General features: G+C 58.6%; 2 protein-coding genes across 4 annotated transcripts; one reads left to right on the plus strand and one right to left on the minus strand.

The window, feature by feature from the left end:
* The first annotated feature begins 152 nt into the window (after positions 1-152).
* On the plus strand, positions 153-8136 carry DDX49 (DEAD-box helicase 49). Its single transcript, XM_027586889.1, has 13 exons — positions 153-390; positions 1898-2021; positions 3225-3310; positions 3400-3521; positions 3827-4014; positions 4159-4299; positions 5023-5098; positions 5378-5454; positions 5636-5733; positions 6450-6524; positions 7274-7362; positions 7443-7514; positions 7607-8136. Exons 1-13 carry the CDS (start codon positions 276-278, stop codon positions 7793-7795), a joined length of 1452 nt encoding a protein of 483 aa, XP_027442690.1. The 5' UTR covers positions 153-275; the 3' UTR covers positions 7796-8136.
* Positions 8137-8753: 617 nt separating this feature from the next.
* Positions 8754-16419, minus strand: HOMER3 (homer scaffold protein 3). Of its 3 annotated transcripts, none has more exons than XM_027586890.2 (10): positions 16249-16419; positions 14439-14520; positions 14203-14359; positions 13825-13956; positions 12627-12734; positions 11731-11852; positions 11110-11266; positions 10669-10779; positions 10487-10573; positions 8754-9225 (listed from the first exon to the last, which is right to left on the minus strand). In XM_027586890.2, exons 2-10 carry the CDS (start codon positions 14450-14452, stop codon positions 9034-9036), a joined length of 1080 nt encoding a protein of 359 aa, XP_027442691.1. In that variant the 5' UTR covers positions 14453-14520; positions 16249-16419; the 3' UTR covers positions 8754-9033. The 3 variants fall into 3 exon arrangements, with proteins under 3 accessions (XP_027442691.1, XP_035579656.1, XP_027442693.1); XM_035723763.1 differs by lacking the exon at positions 16249-16419 and adding an exon at positions 16202-16220; XM_027586892.2 differs by lacking the exon at positions 16249-16419 and adding an exon at positions 15582-15734.
* Between the last annotated feature and the right edge of the window lie 1631 nt (positions 16420-18050).

Below are 18050 nucleotides of genomic sequence, written 5' to 3' on the forward strand. Positions count from 1 at the left end.
TGCCTGGAGATGAACCAAACGGGAATTAAAGGACGGGAGTCGCAAGTGCGATTCGCAGGGCATTCGGGAATTGTAGTTTGATTTTATAGCGCGAGCCAATGGAAATCGGGGAAACATGGTAGGCATGGGGTCGAGGCTGGGAATGGCAGAGCGAGCTAGAGGTGGGTGGGACCACGCAGCGAGCGATCCAGTAAACGGGAGGGTTTCTGTGACGTCATCGGTACGCGCCGGAAAGCACAGCTCACACGGGTGCTCGCACGGGTCTGGCGGGCAGGATGGCTGGCTTCGCGGAGCTCGGGCTGTCATCGTGGCTTGTGGAACAATGTCGGCAGCTGGGTTTGAAGCAGCCCACGCCTGTACAGCTCGGCTGCATCCCCGCCATCCTAGAGGGTAAGTGTGGCTCGTCCTCTTCCCCAGGAAGCCCCCCCCCGCCGTCGGCTCCCTTTCCTTCGCGCAGCCTTTACCCACGCCACTCTTGCGAGGCGAGGGATACCCTTGGGCGTTATGGGCGAGCCTGGGTCCCAAAGGTAGACTGGGCATTGTTAGCGTTTGGAATGCACAATTGACTCCCTGTGTGTCCGCACACATGTGATATAATCCCAGAACTTTCGTGACCTGTGGACGAGCTGTTCGACGTGAAGAATGCCTTCTACATTGGCAGCTACCAGGGATGAATGACTAGTCGATACTACTGGAAAACTTTGGTAGTTTGCATTACCATCTTAATTTTACAAATGGAAACTGAGGGGGCGCCTGGGTGGCTCAGTCGTTGGGCGTCTGCCTTCGGCTCGTGTCGTGATCCTAGGGTCCTGGAATCGAGCCCCGCATCAGGCTCCCTGCTCCGCGGGAAGCCTGCTTCTCCCTCTCCCCCTCCCCCTGCTTGTGTTCCCTCTCTCGCTGTGTCTCTCTCTGTCAAATGACTAAATAAAAATCTTTAAAACAACAACAACAACAAATGGGAACTGAGGTGTCAAGATTACTGGTAAATGCAGGACTCTGGTCCCATGAATCCTGGGCTACCCGCTCTGGCCCAACCCAGTTTGCCATTAAAGAGATGCTCTTAGGGGCACCTGGGTGGCTTAGTCCGTTGAGCGTCAGACTCTTGATTTCCACTCAGGTTATGTTGTCAGGGTCGAGAGCAAGCCCAGCATTGCGTGGAGCCTGCTTGGGATTCTCTCTCTCCCCCTCTCCCTTTGCTTCTGCCCCTTCCCCGTGCTTTCCCGCTCTCTATAAAAAAAAAAAGAGAGAGACAGAGGCCCTTAGGAAGCCTAGGAAGTAACAAGTTGAGGGTTGAGGGATTAAATAAACAAAGATGAAGAAATCAGCAAGGGAGCCTAGGATGCAAATTGGGGGAGGGCATTCAGGTTTCCCTAAGCTGGGATGCTCTGTGAGGGAGTCAAAATGAGATAGCGACCGGTAGCAGGGTGCCTGGATGGCTCCATCCGTTAAGCATCTGCCTTCAGCTCAGGTCATGATCCTGGCGTCCTGGGATCGAACGCTGGGCAGGGAGCCCGCTTCTCCCTGTCCCTCTGCCGCTCCCCCTGCTTGTGCTCTCTCACTCTCTTTCTGTCAAATAAATAAATAAAATCTTAAAAAAAAAAAAAAGTAGTGAGTAGTAGCATCTTGGGTCGGATGGATGTGGGTTCCACTCCAGCCTGCTACTCACTGGTTGTGTGTTCTGGGCACATCTCTGAGACTCCATTTCCCTTTCTGTTCAGTGGAGACGATAATGGTCGCACCCTCCTAGAATTTGTCTGTATGCCCAGAATGTAAATGACATAGGCCAGTTTTGGACATAATGGTAACTGCTCATGGAACGTTAGCTATTATAAACTGTGCCCAGTAGAACACTTGTCTATACCTGGAGTATATTGATGTTCCTTTGCCCTCTGCTCAGGTCGGGACTGCTTGGGCTGTGCCAAGACAGGCAGTGGCAAGACAGCAGCATTTGTCCTGCCCATCTTGCAGAAGCTGTCTGAGGATCCCTATGGCATCTTCTGCCTCGTCCTGACACCCACCAGGTGAGTCCCCCACAGGCTTTCTGGGTGAGTTAACCATCTGTGTTTTTAGGCAAGCACTTTTACCTCTCTGAGCACACTTTCCCTACATACAAAATGGGGACAGAAATCATTCCTGTCTCTTAAGGGAGGTACAGAATTAACCAGGATAGTGTGTGAGAAGTGCTGAGCATAGGGCTTGTCTCATGGCAAGCCCTGGTTAGACAGGAGTTATCAGTAGTCTTCTTTTTTTTTTTTAAAGATTTTATTTATTTAGAGAGAGAGAGAGAGAGAGAGTGAGAGAGCACAAGCGGGGGGAGGGTCAGAGGGAGAAGCAGACTCCCTGCTGAGCAGGGAGCCCGATGCGGGACTCGATCCCGGGACTCTGGGATCATGACCTGAGCCGAAGGCAGTCGCCTAACCAACTGAGCCACCCAGGCGCCCTGGAGTTATCAGTAGTCTTGTAGCCCAAGATAGAGACACATCTCATGTTCTTGGGCAGACAAATATGGCAGTTGACATGGTAAGTCCTCTAATGCCAGTAGGAGAGTGTGTATGCTGTGAGGGTGTGGCCTGGGGAGGGGGGATTCGAGGAAGGCTTCATTCTCGGGATGCCTTAAAGGATGACAGGGGTCTCTCAAAGGGACAAGGTTGGGGAAAGAGATTCTAGGCTGAGGGAACTGCTAGTGTGTTCAAGCAGAGGTGTGAGAGAGGCAGGGAACTTGGGGTAATTGGGGCCAGGCAGGTTAGAGCCAACTTGAGAGAAGTCTGAGAGTTAGAACCAATTCTGTGAGCATGTCGGCAGGAGAGGGCAAGACAGGAGGACAGGAAGTGGGCACATGGGCCAAGGAGAGGCCTGGGCAGAGCTGGGGCTGAGGGGTAGGGAAGAAAGGACATGGACACTGACCAGCCCCAGGGGAGAGGGGCCTGACGCTTAGGTCTTGGGATTTGGTGACTGTGGTGTTGAGGCCACTGCCGAGGAGGAGAGGCCAGTTCGGGTGGGACCGGTGGGAGAGGGGCCGTGGGATGTCTGGCTCCCAGCTGTGGAAGGGGGCCGCAACCGGGCTCCAGTGCTCCATATCAGGGCCTTTATCCAGAAGGACCTGGGAGCTGTGGTGGGTGTGTAAACAGGAGAGGGCCAGCCGGGAGGTCTGAGGGATGGACATGGGAATGGGAGGCAGGCATACAACCCCTGTCTAACCCAGCCTGGCCCCTTCACACCCACAGGGAGCTGGCCTACCAGATTGCAGAGCAGTTCCGGGTCCTGGGGAAGCCTCTGGGCCTGAAAGACTGCATCATTGTCGGCGGCATGGGTACAGAGGGCCCAGGGAGGCTCTGGGTAGGGGACCCCCCGCGGCCTCAGGCCACCCACCCAGACCCACCTCTCACACTCCACCTGCAGATATGGTGGCCCAGGCCCTGGAGCTCTCCCGGAAACCACATGTGGTCATCGCCACACCAGGGCGCCTGGCTGACCACCTCCGTAGCTCCAACACTTTTAGCATAAAGAAGATCCGTTTCCTGGTGAGTCGGCCTGGGGCCCGGATTCATCCATTTGGGACGTGTCCCGCAGGCCATCCAGCAGAGCCTTAGGAAGGGTGACAAGGACAGCTGAGGGATCAACAAGAGGTGGCCTGTAGTAGTCAGGGTGGTGGGGGGCAGGGCCTCTCTGAGGCGCAGAAATGCTTGAGGGAGCAGATATCCGAGACCTAGAGGGAGAAAAAGCTCCAGGGCCCGTGTGCAAAGCTGGGAAGGCGGCATGTGGGGGAAGCAGGCCTCGGACAGCACTCTCACCCCTGTTCCCCTACCCCCGGCCACTGGTGCTGCAGGTGATGGATGAGGCGGACCGGCTGTTGGAGCAGGGCTGCACCGACTTCACTGTCGACCTGGAGGCCATCTTGGCGGCCGTGCCCACTCGCAGGCAGACCCTGCTCTTCAGCGCCACACTGACTGACACGCTCAGAGAGCTTCAGGGCCTGGCCACCAACCAGCCCTTCTTCTGGGAGGCTCAGGCCCCGTGAGTCCACAGCCAGGTCCCAAGGGGCAGGGCAGGGCAGGCAAGGGGTGGGGGGCCACACCCAACAGAGGTTACTGCACTCGGATGGTGAGGGGCATTGACTCCATTCAGCAGTAGGGGAAACTGAGGCCCCACCATCCCCAGGGTACGTACAGTAGAAGAGCTGGACCAGCGCTACCTGTTGGTGCCTGAGAAGGTCAAGGATGCCTATCTGGTCCACCTGATTCAGAACTTCCAGGACGAGCACGAGGACTGGTCCATCATCATCTTTACCAACACGTGCAAGTGAGCATGGCCCTGCCTCTCTCTTCCTCAGACGCCCTCCCATAGCCCTTTACAAAGGCCCGAGGTACGAGGCACACCGCTGGTCTTGGCACTCCAGGGCCTCTGCTCAGACCAGAGATTTCAGAGGATTCACTCAAGGAAACCCAGAGAGGTCAGTTTGTTGAGGCCACCCCTCCGGAAGGCAGGACCAGGATTTGGGGTTCCTCAGACCCGCTCTTAACCAGAAGGTGCAGGGTCCTCTGGCTGTTCCCCAGAAGCCCTCTGCAGCAGCCGGGAAGGCCTTGAAGCAGCCTCTTCACTGTATGTCGGGGTGTCACTAAGGCCCAGCACGTCGGCTCCGAAACCCAGGCCCTCCTCTCTACAGTCCCAGGGGCCTTCAGAATCCTTTGAAGCTCTTGGGGAGGTCGTTAGGAAGCTGTAGCATGAGCCAGAGTAGATAGGCAGCCTACCTCACATGGAGGAGATGACCTGAGTGGCTGCTGCCCCCCAAGAATTTATTGGCTACCAGAAGAGGAAAGTCTGGATGTAGGGCTGACTCTCATTGGCTTAGGCCAGGGAAGGGGTCGGCAGAGAGGATGTCAGCAAGCGGGATACCCCACACCCTTGCTTCTCCTTCACCAGCTGTACGGGGCCACCTCCTTGCAGTCCTGGGGTGTGCTGGGGCGGAGTGCCTTCCCAAGACCCTGGCTCTGGAGAGGCTGACAGCGTGTCCTTCCCCCCCAGGACCTGCCAGATCCTGTGCATGATGCTGCGTAAATTCAGCTTCCCCACTGTGGCTCTGCATTCCATGATGAAACAGGTATGGGACCAGGCTGCCCCAGAGACCCACCCCCCCATCCCTAGCCTTATCCCTGGCAACTTGTCCCAGCCTCAGGGCCTTTGCCCACACTCTTCCCTCTGCCTAGAACACTTCCTGCCCCCCATTTGCCTTGGTCTGTCCTCTTGGGTGAGCCCTGGGAGGGTGGGACTTGCCTGGACTCCACCCTGTCCCCAGGCCTCACACAATAAGTGCTCAAACGTTTGCTGAGATGCCACCTGACCCCCGTTCTTCCCAATTCTCTCCCCGACTTGGCCACAGAAAGAACGCTTTGCTGCCCTGGCCAAATTCAAGTCCAGCATCTACAGGATCCTGATTGCCACAGACGTGGCCTCCCGGTGAGCAGCCCCAGTGTACTCCCTCCCCTGTGCTGGCCCAGTGGCACCCCCACAGAGGGACCAGAGGGCTGACCCTGGCAAGAAGTGGGGCAGTCCCGACTTCATGGCTGAGTGACCTGGGGTGAGTCCCCGCCTTGGTTTCCCCATGTGGATGGTGGCACTGCCTGGCCTCTGCTTCCAGGGGCCTGGACATTCCCACAGTGCAGGTGGTTATCAACCACAACACCCCCGGGCTCCCCAAGATCTACATACATCGTGTTGGCCGGACAGCCCGTGCAGGTAAGTGGACAGGGCGGGGTGGTCTTCGGACCCACGTCCTTCCGGCCTGCCCACCCCATGAGGAACCAAAGTCAGGAGCCAGTGGGAGAAGATGTGGGGATAGAGCCCGCAGGTGAGAGGCAGTGTTCACAAATTCGGGGAATCATCCTTTTGAAAGCAAAGGCAGGAATGCTCTGGTTTCTCAGATTCTGTCATGCCTGGAGTGGGGGTAGGCAGGGATTCTGGGGTGGCCAGACTGGGCCTGGCCCTTCTCTCCTGTCCTGTGGCCTGGGGACAGGTCACATCAGCTCTCTGGGCCCATCTCCTCAGCAAATGACAGGTAGCAAGAATGACGCCTGTTTGGTGCTGCTCCAAGGGTCATGGGCCTCACCAGCTGTGAGCGCTGTTCCAACACCGTCACCCTCCCAGAAACAGGGGCTGGATACACCAGTGTGCGCAGCTCTGTGCTGAGGCCCGTCAAGCCTTATTGCTGACAAAACTCTGATAGCCGTGCCCCAGAGGGAAATCAACCACATCACCCACCCCAGTGTAAGGCCAGCCTGGCAGGAGAGCCACCTCTCGTGGTGTCCTGTGTCTCCTCTGGGAGGGACCTGCCCTCACCCCGTTCACCAAGCCCTCACTCTGTTCCCACCAAGAGGGGCCCTGAGCTGCCTAGCAGTCACAGCCTGTCTGTCGGCTCCTCCCTCATAGCAGGTAACTGTGGTGTGTCCTCGCAGGGCGGCAAGGACAGGCCATCACCCTGGTGACGCAGTATGATATCCACCTTGTCCATGCCATCGAGGAGCAGATCAGTGAGTGGAGGGGTGCGAGAGGGGCTGGGGGGAGGCGGATGCCTCTGGGTGTGATGCCCACTCACCCCCCTCAGACACCTGCCGGCCTACTCACTGAGCAGAACTTAAACTGCACCTTCCATCCTCTGCAACCCCAAATGAAGGTTTTTGGCCCACTTATCAAAGAAAGCTTCCCACAGTGGCCCTTAGCCGCCAAAAGCCACATCCAGTGGGAAAGGACTTTGATTTCTCAGCCTGGGATATATGGATGGTCCCTGTGGAGAGCCAGAGGCCCCAGGGCCAGGGTCTGGGTGTGTTTAAAAACCCTTGGGTGGTTTTTAATGTCTAGCCCAGACCAAGAAGCACTGGAAAATCTGTAATCACTGTACAGACTGCCCTAAAATTCAGAATCTCTGGACTGCAAAGGACAGTATTTGAGTACTCTGTACCCCAGCGTGGGGCTCGAACTCATGATGCCAAGATCAAAGAGTCTTGCACTGTTCTGACAGAGCCAGCCAGGCTCCCCTAAAGGATAGCGTTTAAAAAAAAAAAAAATACTTCCAGTCAAGTTCATAGTATTGCTAACAGCAACGAATAAAGGACAGCTGATCTCCTTTAGGTCTACAATCCCAGATCTCGTCCACCTGACCCTTTTCTGATATGACCCCATTCTTGCATGCCCCACTGCATGGGGAGCTCACTCGCAAGCCAGAATCCCTCCCCTTGTCTTGTCTGCCCTCTCCCGCCCCTTGGGACCCCTGCCCCTACAGAGAAGAAGCTGGAGGAGCTCTCCGTGGAGGAGGCCAAGGTGCTGCAGATCCTCACGCAGGTCAATGTGGTGCGGAGGGAGTGTGAAATCGTGAGTACTGGAGGCCTCGGGGCCCAGGGTGCCCCCTTTGACACGAGGGCCCCCATGATGGTCTCTCCTTCCCTCCCCAGAAACTGGAGGCAGCCAACTTTGACGAAAAGAAGGAGATCAATAAGCGGAAGCAGCTGATCCTGGAGGGGAAGGTGAGGGCTGAGCTGGCAGGTGGGGGTGCGGGGGGAGGGCTTGCAGGGGGCAGATTGGGCAGCTCGGCCACCTGCGGGTCCTCCCATGCCAGGACCCTGACCTGGAGGCCAGACGTAAGGCTGAACTGGCCAAGATCAAGCAGAAGAACCGGCACTTCAAGGAGAAGGTGGAGCAGGTGCTGCGGCGGCAGAAGGCTGGTGGGGCCAGCCGCCGGGGGCGTCCACCCAGGGCCCCACCTGGAGCACACTCAGCCCCGGCACCCAGCCAGGGTCGGGCTTGAGTGCCAAGTGGCCCCCACCAGCCCCGCCTGGGATTCCTTCCCAGAACTGACGGTGGGAGGGCTCCTCCCCTCCCCCCGGGGCCTGCTCAGTCGCTGTCCTTGCGACCCAGGGACACCCATGTTGTGCACCACACAGCTTTCCACCTTGCAGCCCCCGGCTGGGCCCTTCTCAGAGCCCCTGCCAAGGGTCAGGCTGTGGACGAGGAAGGAACACTGGCTATGAGGTTGGGCCCAGCAGCACACACAGTGACCCTGGGTCACCTGGGGGGGTAGTGGATGTACAGGGCCCCAGAGCAAAGGTGTGTTGCTTGCAGGAGTCACTTAATAAATGGGTCTCTCAACTTCCTGGTCTGACTGCGGGAGTGGGGGCAGGGGAGGAGGGTTCAGCTGCTGGTGCTTCCCAAGGACCCCAGAACATCATGTCACCCCCACCCCACTGCCAGTTCTCCATTCCCGTCGGGCCAGGCCAAAGGTTTGAACTACAGTGCTGGCCAGGTGACCTTGGGTTTGAGAAGCCCCCTTCCTCATCTGGAAAATGGGCACAGCAAGGGCACCAATTTCCAAACGTGGCCATCAAGTTCAGTGACAGGATGCTTGTGTGTCATGAACACCTACCATGTTCTAGGAGCTTCCCCACCTGCCTACCTGGTGGAATTTGGGGCTTGGAGCCAGAATAAAGGGAGGGGTGCTTAACCAAGGGCCACTTAAGGGCAAACTGGTCCAGACAATAGGAGTTGAGCCCAAGGGGGTGGGGACAGCTATGCTGGGCAGAGCTGGGCTCCTGGCTGTGTGGCCTGGGCCTGCTCCTCAGGCTCTGAAACTTAATCTTCTCACCTGTAAGTGACTTAGTAAGCCCTACAAAGACAGACCAGCTGAGGTGCATCGAAGAGAAAGCGGGTAGCGGGGCCCAGTGACGGCGGTTAGATGCCTGGGTGTCCACATAACACACACATGCACAGCCACTCTTAGAAATGTAATCTGGGCACCAGCACGTGCCCTGGGATTCTAGAAATTCTACACAATGAAAAGACCCGGAACGGCCCCTGAGCTGTGAGCGGCCAGGGCCAGCTGGGGCACTGTAGCCAGGCCCTCCCCAGGCCGAGTTGGGCCCCCCAGTCCCTGCCAGGGTGAACAGCCCACTGTGCCGCCCGCGGCCTGGCTCGTGCCCCAGGCGGGAATCATGCGTCTAAAACCAGCTCCTGCAGGCCCCAGCTCCCACGCAGACCCTGCAGCCAGGCTCAGGGTGTGCCCTCTGCCAGGCGGGCAAGGCCCTCTCGCAGCTCGCTCAGCTCAAACAGCCTGACGTCCAGCAGCTGTGCGGCCCGGCCCACCTCAGCCCGCGCCCGTTCCCGCTCGGCCCGCGCCTCCTCCAGGCTGCGCTCCGTTGCCCGCAGCTGGTGCTCCAGCTCGGCATTGCGGGTCTCCAGGTCCTGCAGCGAGAGGGTAGACAAGATTTGGAGTCCCAGCAAGTTTCTAGAGTCACCGGCCCTGCTTGGGGCATCCAGCATCTGAATGCCATCCCATCAGACCCCACTCTGGGCCATGCCATGCCCCCTTCATCTCTTATCCTTCCTGCAGCTTCTGCCCAAGACACTCCCTAAGCCCTTAGCCAATTTAAAGGTAATAGAACTGATCACATCCCTCTTCTGCTCAAAACCCCTCTGTGACCCATCAGGCTGGGAACAAAATCCACATCCCTCCCTCCCTTTCCTTATTCATTCCAGCTCGGACTTGCTGGCTTCCTTGTGGATCCTTGTACATGTTGAGTTTCTCCCCACCTCAGGGCCTCTGCACAGGCTGAGCACTCTGCCCCGGAGACAACAGGGAGCATCTCCCCAACTTCTCTCTTCTGGGTCCCCAGATCCCCCTCTTCACCTGCTGGACTCACAGGACATGCCCCATGAACATTTCTCAGATAAAGTCTTCAGTGAAAGCCAGGCCAGTCAGACCTGGGTACAAATGCAGGCTCCTGGACCTGAGGGTTTGATGGGGTGAAGCATGGCAATTCAGCAGGGACTCAAAAATTGCTCGTTGAGGGGCGCCTGGGTGGCTCAACTGGTTAAGCGTCTGCTTCCGCCTTGGTCTCAGGGTCCTGGGATTGAGCTCCATGTTGGGCTCCCTGCTCAGCAGGGAGCATGCTTCTCCCTCTCCCTCTGCCCCTCCTCTCCCCTGATGCTCTATGTCAAATACAATCTTTTTAAAAATTTCTTGTTGAGGGACGCCTGGGTGGCTCAGTTGGTTAAGCCTCTGCCTTCGGCTCAGGTCATGATCCCGGGATCCTGGGATCAAGTCCCTCGTCGGGGGGGGGGGGGTCCCTGCTCAGCGGGGAGCCTGCTTTTCCCTCTCTCTCTGCCTGCCCCTCTCCCTGCTTGTGCTCTCTCCCTCTCTCTCTCTGACAAATAAAATCTTAAAAAAAATTTCTTGTTGCATCAAAAAATACGAAACATTGTACTAATAACAACTGTCCTTTACAAAACACTGGCTGCAACTCAGACTTTCCATACCCCTGGTCCTCCCAATCCTTCACAACCTTAGGTAAATCTCTGACCCCACTTACAGGGGAAGAAACTGAGGCTCAGAGAGGCACACAGCTGCTCGGGACCCATCAGGAAGGAAAGATCCCGGGTCTGTCCCACAGCAGGGACTGGCTGCCCCTGTGCAGTCACCCCACCCAGTGACAGCAACACACACCTGCACTTTCTGCTGCGTCTCCTCGCGCTCGGTGGCCTCCACGGCCTCACGGGGACCACCAGTCTGGCTCTTCAGCGTCTGGATCTCCTAGAGAAGAGTTCCCAGGGTCTATTCTGGGGGTCCTGGCTCCCCTGTGGGAGGTCAGGGAAGATGAAGCCCAGGGACACATGTTCAGTGCTCACCTGGTCCTTGGTTTGCACCAATGCCTCCAGCTGCTCCAGCGACTGACCTGGCCCTTCCTTCTCACTGACTGAGGGGGGCTCGGCGGCTGCCTGGGCCTCCAGCTCAGCTACCTGTGCACACAGGAAAGTCAGCCCCCGACACCCCAGCCTGCACTCTCCTGACCCCTGGGGAATCTGTCCCTTGCTCCGTCACACCCATGACAAGGCACTCACCCCCTATGACTGGGGCTACCACCTCGCAGCAGGTAGGACTTTAGGGTTTGACAAAGGTTGGCATTCTCTCAGACCCATAATACAGAACAAGAAACTGAGGCTCAGGGAAACGACCTGCAGAGATCACACAGCCAGGCAGTGAACCCAGGACGGAGAGGACATGCGGAGGCAGGGGCTCCCCAGCTGCCTGCCGGGGCCACTTGGAGTCTCTGGAAGGGGTCCCCTCACCCGCTGCCTCAACCTCTCGGCCTCGGCCCGCTGGGCCTCCAGCTGCTGTCTCCACTGGGCGGCGGCGGCGTTGGCTTCTCGCAGGGCGCCCGCCAACTTGTTGTTGCTGTCCTGCAGCGCGAAGAACTCGGCCTCCCACTGCACCTCGCCCACCGAGCTGCAGGGACGCGGGGGTTGGCGGGGGCGAGGCCGGGCCGCACCGGGTAGGGGACAGGGGCAGGGCGGGGCGGAGCTAGGGGGTGGGGCGGTGCCGGGGGCGGGGCCATGGGTGGGGACGTCCCGGACGAGCGCGGTCTTGCCGGGGGGCGGGGTCAGCCCATCGGGGCGGGCTCAGAACCGGGTGAGGGTTGGGAGGCCCGGGAGGCCCGGGTGGGTTTTGAATTTTGTCGGGGAGGCGCGGTCGAGGCAGGGTCCGCCCCTAGAAGGCGTGGTCAAAGGGGGAGGGCGTTCGAGGGGCGAGGTCCGCTCCAGAAGGGGCAGGACCCGAGTCAGCCCCCTGGCCTTCCCGGGCCTTGGGTACACAGTCAGATCCCGCGGCCCGTCGCGCCGCACCGGCTTCAGAGAAGGTCCTCTCGGCGCCTTCCGTCCCGCCACACCCTGTGCCCGCCCTACCCCCCTCACCCCTCGGACAGCATCTTCTTGAGCCGCTCGCGCTCGGCGGGGCCGGGGACGTCCGCACTCTGGCTACGGAACAGTTTTTCGTCGCCGGGGCCGTTGGCGCTGACGAGAGGACTTGGGGGCACCTAAGGGTGTGGGTAAAATCGGGGTCACACTGGGGGTGGCTTCGGTCAAGGACCGGTTAGGTCCTGGTTGGGGTCGGGGCTGTTGTCCTTTCCAGCGCTGGGATGCGAGCGAAGGCCCTCCTCTCCTCATCCACCCTCTATGGCTCCCCATGACCCCTGGGCCAGAGTTTCGGGAACTGTACCCCCACCTTGCCTGCCTGGGCTCTCACCAAGCCCCCAGGAGCACACCTGATGCAGGCTAGTCTAAATAAACCCACTGACATATTCAAAATCTGCAAAGGTCAGGGGAGCACTGTGAAACATCTGTGCTATCCCCTCATAGCAATGCCCTTCCCTGGGGCCAAATTTCAACATGCTTTTAAGATTCAGACAGGAAGCCCTCTACCAGGCTGACTGAATTCACTGCCTGCACCAGGAGCCTGCTTTTTCATCTCTGTAACCCTCTTTCCCAGCCCTGGGCCTGGCACACAGTAGGTGGGCAGTAAATTATGCTGAATAAATTAATGGGGGAAAGCTCCCAGGACAGTTTTTCACTCTGCCGCCCGGCCCCTACTTAGCTATTTCAACCTCCAGGTTTTTACTCTGCCAACTAAGCTGGTTTCCAGGCCTTTTGTGATTCAATGCTAGGCCAGACCCCAGGAAGTGCTCCCTCCAAGGCTCCTGCTGTAGGTCTAGTTTTACATGATCTGTGAGCATTTGGTCCTAGGCACCCGCACAGCACCAACCCTCAGTATCAACTGAGGGACTGGCAGGCATGGGACAGGGAGTACTGACCTGGTGGGCAGTGAGCCCCAGGGCTGGACTGGTGAGCTCCCCCCCATCCTGAGATTTCTCCCTCGCCAGCCTCGCTGCTTCCTTTACTTCCTGGAACTTCTCAGCAAACTGGGGGGAGGGGGGACAAAACAAATAATCAAAGAAAACCCAGCCCCCTCTCCCAGGGCCCCACTTGGTCACCCCCACCCAGCACCAGCCCTGTCACTTTGGAAGGGGCTTTAGGAGCCATGAATATCCTCTCATCTCATGAACTGGAAGAGTGGTCAGAAGGCTTGGAAAATGTTGTCCTGGTGAGTAGACTGAGCATCCTGGTGGGGGTGGGGTGTTCACGGAAGTGTATTACATGGAACCACCTTGAGAAAGGGCTCGCTTTTCCTCTCGGTCAGGCTTATTTCAGCAAGGAGAGCCTCAGGTGGTTGCTGTCTTTAATGCCCGGGACACTTGTGACTATCTTTTTATAACAAAGAGAAAACAGGTCTTTGGCTCAGAGCCTCTGAGAGGACACCTGTACCCAGTGAGAACGTAAATTGCCCTGTTCTCATTCCTACTGTATTAATGTTTGCCACTGATACCGGTTTTCCAATTAGGGTGGGTAGGATACACTGTTTTTCATTTTAAAATAGATTTCTTTAGTTGGAAAATAATTTTTTAAAGAAAATGTTTACACACTGACAGTCCCTTGATCGGGGCAAAGGGGCCAGTGCCTTTCATTGGGGATGGGGGGAGGAAATCATCTCAAAAAAGGGTCCAAGAGCAACTGAATACTCAGTGGGAAAAAATACTCCTGCCTTCTACCACCAACAGAAATTGATTCAAGACCTAAATCTGAAAGGAAAATGAAAGCTTCTAGAAGCGAAGAGAATCCTCATGATCTCATTAGGAATCAGAAAGCACTACCCATCGGGGGAAACAATGGGATGAGACAATATTGAAGTCTGGAGACAGCAGTGGGTGGAGCGAGGCAATGATGAAGGTAGTGCTAGGGTGTGTGAGGGAACTCCCAGCCGGTGCCAGGCGCCCAGAGAAGGGCAGGGTGTGTCCAAAATTGGAGTAGGTGGCCAGCAGAGCTGAGACATGAACCAGGGAAGCAGGAAGGTTGTCTAATTCTGAGGCCCGTTCTGCAGCACCTGACCAGGGGCCCCAGTGTACCTGGGAGAAGACCCAGCCCCAGCCCTGTCCCTCCCACCTGCAAGCCCACCTGGGTCAGATGCTGCTCAGAAGCAAAGCCAAGGCCATAGACAGTGTTGGCGCGGCTGTCTGCCCACTGCCCGAACTTCTGGGAGGTTTTGGTAAAGGTCATGTTGGGGGTGACAGTGCTGTTGATGATGGCCTGGGGAGAGGGGGGGGAACAAAATTCAATTGTTGATGAGACGGATAATAATGAACCCGAAACCCCCAGGGTGTCACATCGTATTAGCTCCTGGGAGGTCCCTGGTGTGAGCCATTTCAGGAGGGAGACCGCTTCTGGGCTCCTCCCAACCCCCAGCCCCCCAGGCACACAGCAAGGTAATGACCAGACCCAGGCCTGTCTCTGAGACCCCAGGAGTCTGCCACCCCACCCAGGCCCTGCCAGGACCTTGGCACCCCCAATGCTGATGATTCGGTAGACATTGCGGGTGGCATCATAGAAGTAGGAGACAGTGAGTGCGTGCTTGCCCGCGGGGATCCAGTTCCGCTTGGTGGCCGGGTCAATCTGGAACACGTGTGCCCGTGTGCTGAAGATGGGCTGCTCCCTGCATGGGGAGAGCGTTCTCAGTGGGGCTGGGCATCCCCCAGGGGACTCAGGACCAAGCTGAGGAGGCAGGGGCTCACCTGGCTGTGGACATTGGTCAGGCTGGGCTGGGTGGGCTCCAAGAGGCAGCCAGAGGGATAGCAGGAGCTGCCGGCTCAGTCTCTGTGGGGAGGCGGGGCTTGTGAGTGTCCCTCAGGACAGGTTTAAGGAAACCAAGCAGATCCAAACTCAGGACCTACCGCCAAGGACACCATTCACAGAATGCCAATCAAAAAGGTAAGGGAATCAGCAGATCGATCACTCAGAGCAAAAAGACCCTGTCCCTCTCCATCTGGTGGAAGCCCCCACACACCCCAAGCAGGAAATGGCTCTCTTGAGAGGAGCCAGGTGGCCCCTGATATCCCAGCATAAACTTCTCAGCATGCTGGTTACTGAACCCCCAGTGACACCCCCTCAATCTTGGGGCTAGGTAGAGAAGGCTAAGGTGAACCCCTGCTTGGTATTTTCTGCCACATTCACTCATCACTCCCCAAACCAGGATCTCCAACAAAATGTGGGGCAGCACCAGGTGCCTACTGGGAGGCCAGTCCCCTCCAGAACCCACAGGGGGACCCCTCAGCTTCCACTCTAGGGCAGAGGCACACCTTGGAGTCAGAGTCCAAATCCCCAGGGAGCTCCCAGCCTAGTTAAAAAGATAAGATGTAGCCAGACAAGTTTATCCTGGTACCCACTACCTGATCACCCATACCCACTCAATCCCAGTACCATGCAGGGCTGGGTGGCATCAAGGATTGCGAGAGGGGGCTCCCCAGCCCCTCTTGGTGCCTCTAGACACAACCCCACAGAAACCAGGAATGGCTACCCTGAAGAATTCCTGACCCTCACCTCTGTGCCGGCAAAACCTGAATCCGGGAGATCTGTAGGGGACCAGGAGGGGCCCGGGGAAGGGAGGTGGCAAAGTGGGGGAAGGGAGGTCCCCCGCGGAGCGGTCTCCTTGGTCAGAGGAGGGATGCCCCCCCACCCTGTCCTGGGCAGCTGCTGCCCGGGTCACAGGGTCTGAAACCGGAGCCCCTGTGTGGGGGAGGGGCGGCCGCTCTGTCCTGGGTTGGGAGCAGGTCCTGGGGCACAAAGCAGGGTTCCAGGGTGCAGGGGTCCCAGAAACTCAGGCCCTTCCGGCCCTGACGGTCCTGCCGCGACTTGCAGCTTTGGGGAAAGTTACTCACCAACTAGTCATGTGCCTCGGACGCCGCCGACCCACGGGGCTCCCGGAGGAGGCCCCGACCCCGCCCGGTGCCCAGGATCCCCAGTCGCCTGTGGGGGCGAAGCCCCACCCCATGCGCCCCAGTCCGGGGGGCCTGATATTCGGTAAGGAAGGAGTTCCCATCCGCGTCAGAAGCGGGGCGCCCAATACGCGCCCCGATTTCGGGAAGTGCCACCCTCGACCCGGGAACTTCCGACCCAACTCCGGGTCCAGAACTTCAGGGACACGTTCTCCGCCTCCTCCAACCCCAGGTTCAGAACTTCGGGGATTCCTCGCGCCACCTCCGACTCCTAAATTTCGGGGACTCCCTGCCACCTCTCCAGCCCCGGGTCCAGAATTTCGGGATCCCCTCGTGCCGCCTCCCTACCCCAGGCCCGGAACGTCGGGGACACCGCAGCCTCTTCCAACGCCCGGTCCGGAACTTTGGGAACCCCTCGCACTGTGCCCTCTCCGACCCCGACTCCGGAACTTCGGGGTCCCTGCGCCCTCTCAAGCCCGGGAATTTCGGGGCTCCCCGAGCCGCCCCCAGCCTCCCTGTCCGGAATTTCGGGGACCCCCGCGCCCTCCCCCTGGCCCTGGCACCTCGGGCCCCCCGCGTCCCCGGCGCAGGCTCGGACAGCCGGGCTCACCCTGCGAGCTCGGCGCCCCGCGAGTGTCCGGGCGCGAGTCGGGTGCTGCCCCGCGGCGCCGACTCCCCGCAGCCGGGCGCCCCGCTCGCTTGCTGGCTCCGGGGCCCGCGCCCTCCGCGCCGCCCTCCGCGCCGCCCTCCGCACCGCCCGCGCCTTTGTCTGCGCCTCCGCCGCCGCCCGCGCCGCCTCCGGTCCCATCGCGGCCGGTCCCGACGCGGCAGCCGCCCGCCCCGCCTCCCGGGGCCGCCGAGGCCGCCCCGCAGCGCCCCCTGCCGGCCCTCCGCGGCGCGGGGGGGAGGGGGAGAGGGAGGGGCGGAAGCCGGGAGGCGGGCGGGACAGGACCGGCGGGAGGGCGTTAAGGGCCCCTTAAGGATGGGGACAGAGACCCCGACCCAGAGGCAGAGATATCGGGGAGAGACACTGGAGACAGACAGGTGGAGAATGTGGCTTCATCGTCCTGTCAGGGGTGGCCCTGACCCTCCACGTCACTGCTGCCCGGGCTCTCACTGCCTGAGGTCATGACCTGCTTTTGACGGGAGTCCCTCTCCACCTGACAGGGATTTGGGGCAGGGGCACCTCTACCGCACAGAGGTGGGTGCCTGCACACAGTAGGTGCTCCGTGGGTGTTACCAGGAAATGAAAGAGACACGGGCTGGGAGAGAGCTAGAAGAGGCTGAGAGAGGCAAACAGTAGGTATTAAATAAGGCTTGATCAGCGGTGCCCCGTTCAGAATCCTTCCTGCCTGACTTCCCACCCGGCTCTGATCCCCAGTTGGGGAGGGGCTTCTGCCCACCTTGTCTCCCAAGAGAGCGAAGGGGAGGATGCCAACCATGGTGGAATTATCAGTATTGCTCTGTTATAGGGTCCCAAGAACCTAAGGAAGACGGAATGTTGGGGCCCAGTTCCCACCAAATGAGTGAATCCCCTGGAGGTCCTCAGGCCTGGGTTTGCCATCTCTGGTCAGGGAGAGCCCTTTGTACACTTGCCAAGAGAGGGTCCTTCTCCAGATGAGCCAGGATCAGCCTCCACAGGCCTGAGTCTACCTGTGGAACCCACTTGTCCATCTGTGGCTGTCCTTTCTCTGGACTCCTCCAAAGTCACGCAGGGCCATCGGGTTCACGGACAGAGGCGCTGCAGCTCCCCGGAACCAAGGCTTGCAGGTCCCTAACGCTCGGAACCTCATGTTTGAATTTTCCGACCACCTCAGAGATTTTGCTTCTCGTCTCCTCTGTCCCATCTCCTTTCCCTATTTTCTTTCTGTTTCCCCCTGACAAGAATCACACATCTGGGCTGGGAGCTATCTTCAAATTACCTTTAGGTGAATTCCAGGTCATGTCGTTTCTGGAGACTTATTCCCAGGCCAAGATGGAGTTACCTTTGCCCACGTTCTTCCCTCCACCTGGAAAGCCCTTTCTGCAGACAAGGCGTAAATTCTGCCTTGTCCTTCCAGGCTCAGCTCCACTGGCCCCTCTCTGCCTGGAAGCTTCTCTGACTACCTGGAGCATGGAAAGGATCTTGCCATGTTCTGCACTGGGCCCCCATCACTTTCTCTGGGATCCCTGATATGTATTATCTGTGTATTACTTCCCTCACGGCCAGGTCTGAGCACTCTTTGGAGGGCTAGCCCATCCTGGCGCCCCAAGCCCCAGTATGAGAGGAACTGCTCACCCCTGCTGGGGAAACTGAGGTTCAGGCTCAGTTTCCCCAGCTGCTTCCAACTTCACAAGGCATCTGCACAAGGAAAGAATTTGGCTTGGCTTTCAGGCCTGAAGCCACAAAACGCTTTGAACATTATGGGGAAC

This window comes from Zalophus californianus, chromosome 1 (genome assembly GCF_009762305.2).
Source record: "Zalophus californianus isolate mZalCal1 chromosome 1, mZalCal1.pri.v2, whole genome shotgun sequence".
Taxonomy (NCBI): domain Eukaryota; kingdom Metazoa; phylum Chordata; class Mammalia; order Carnivora; family Otariidae; genus Zalophus; species Zalophus californianus.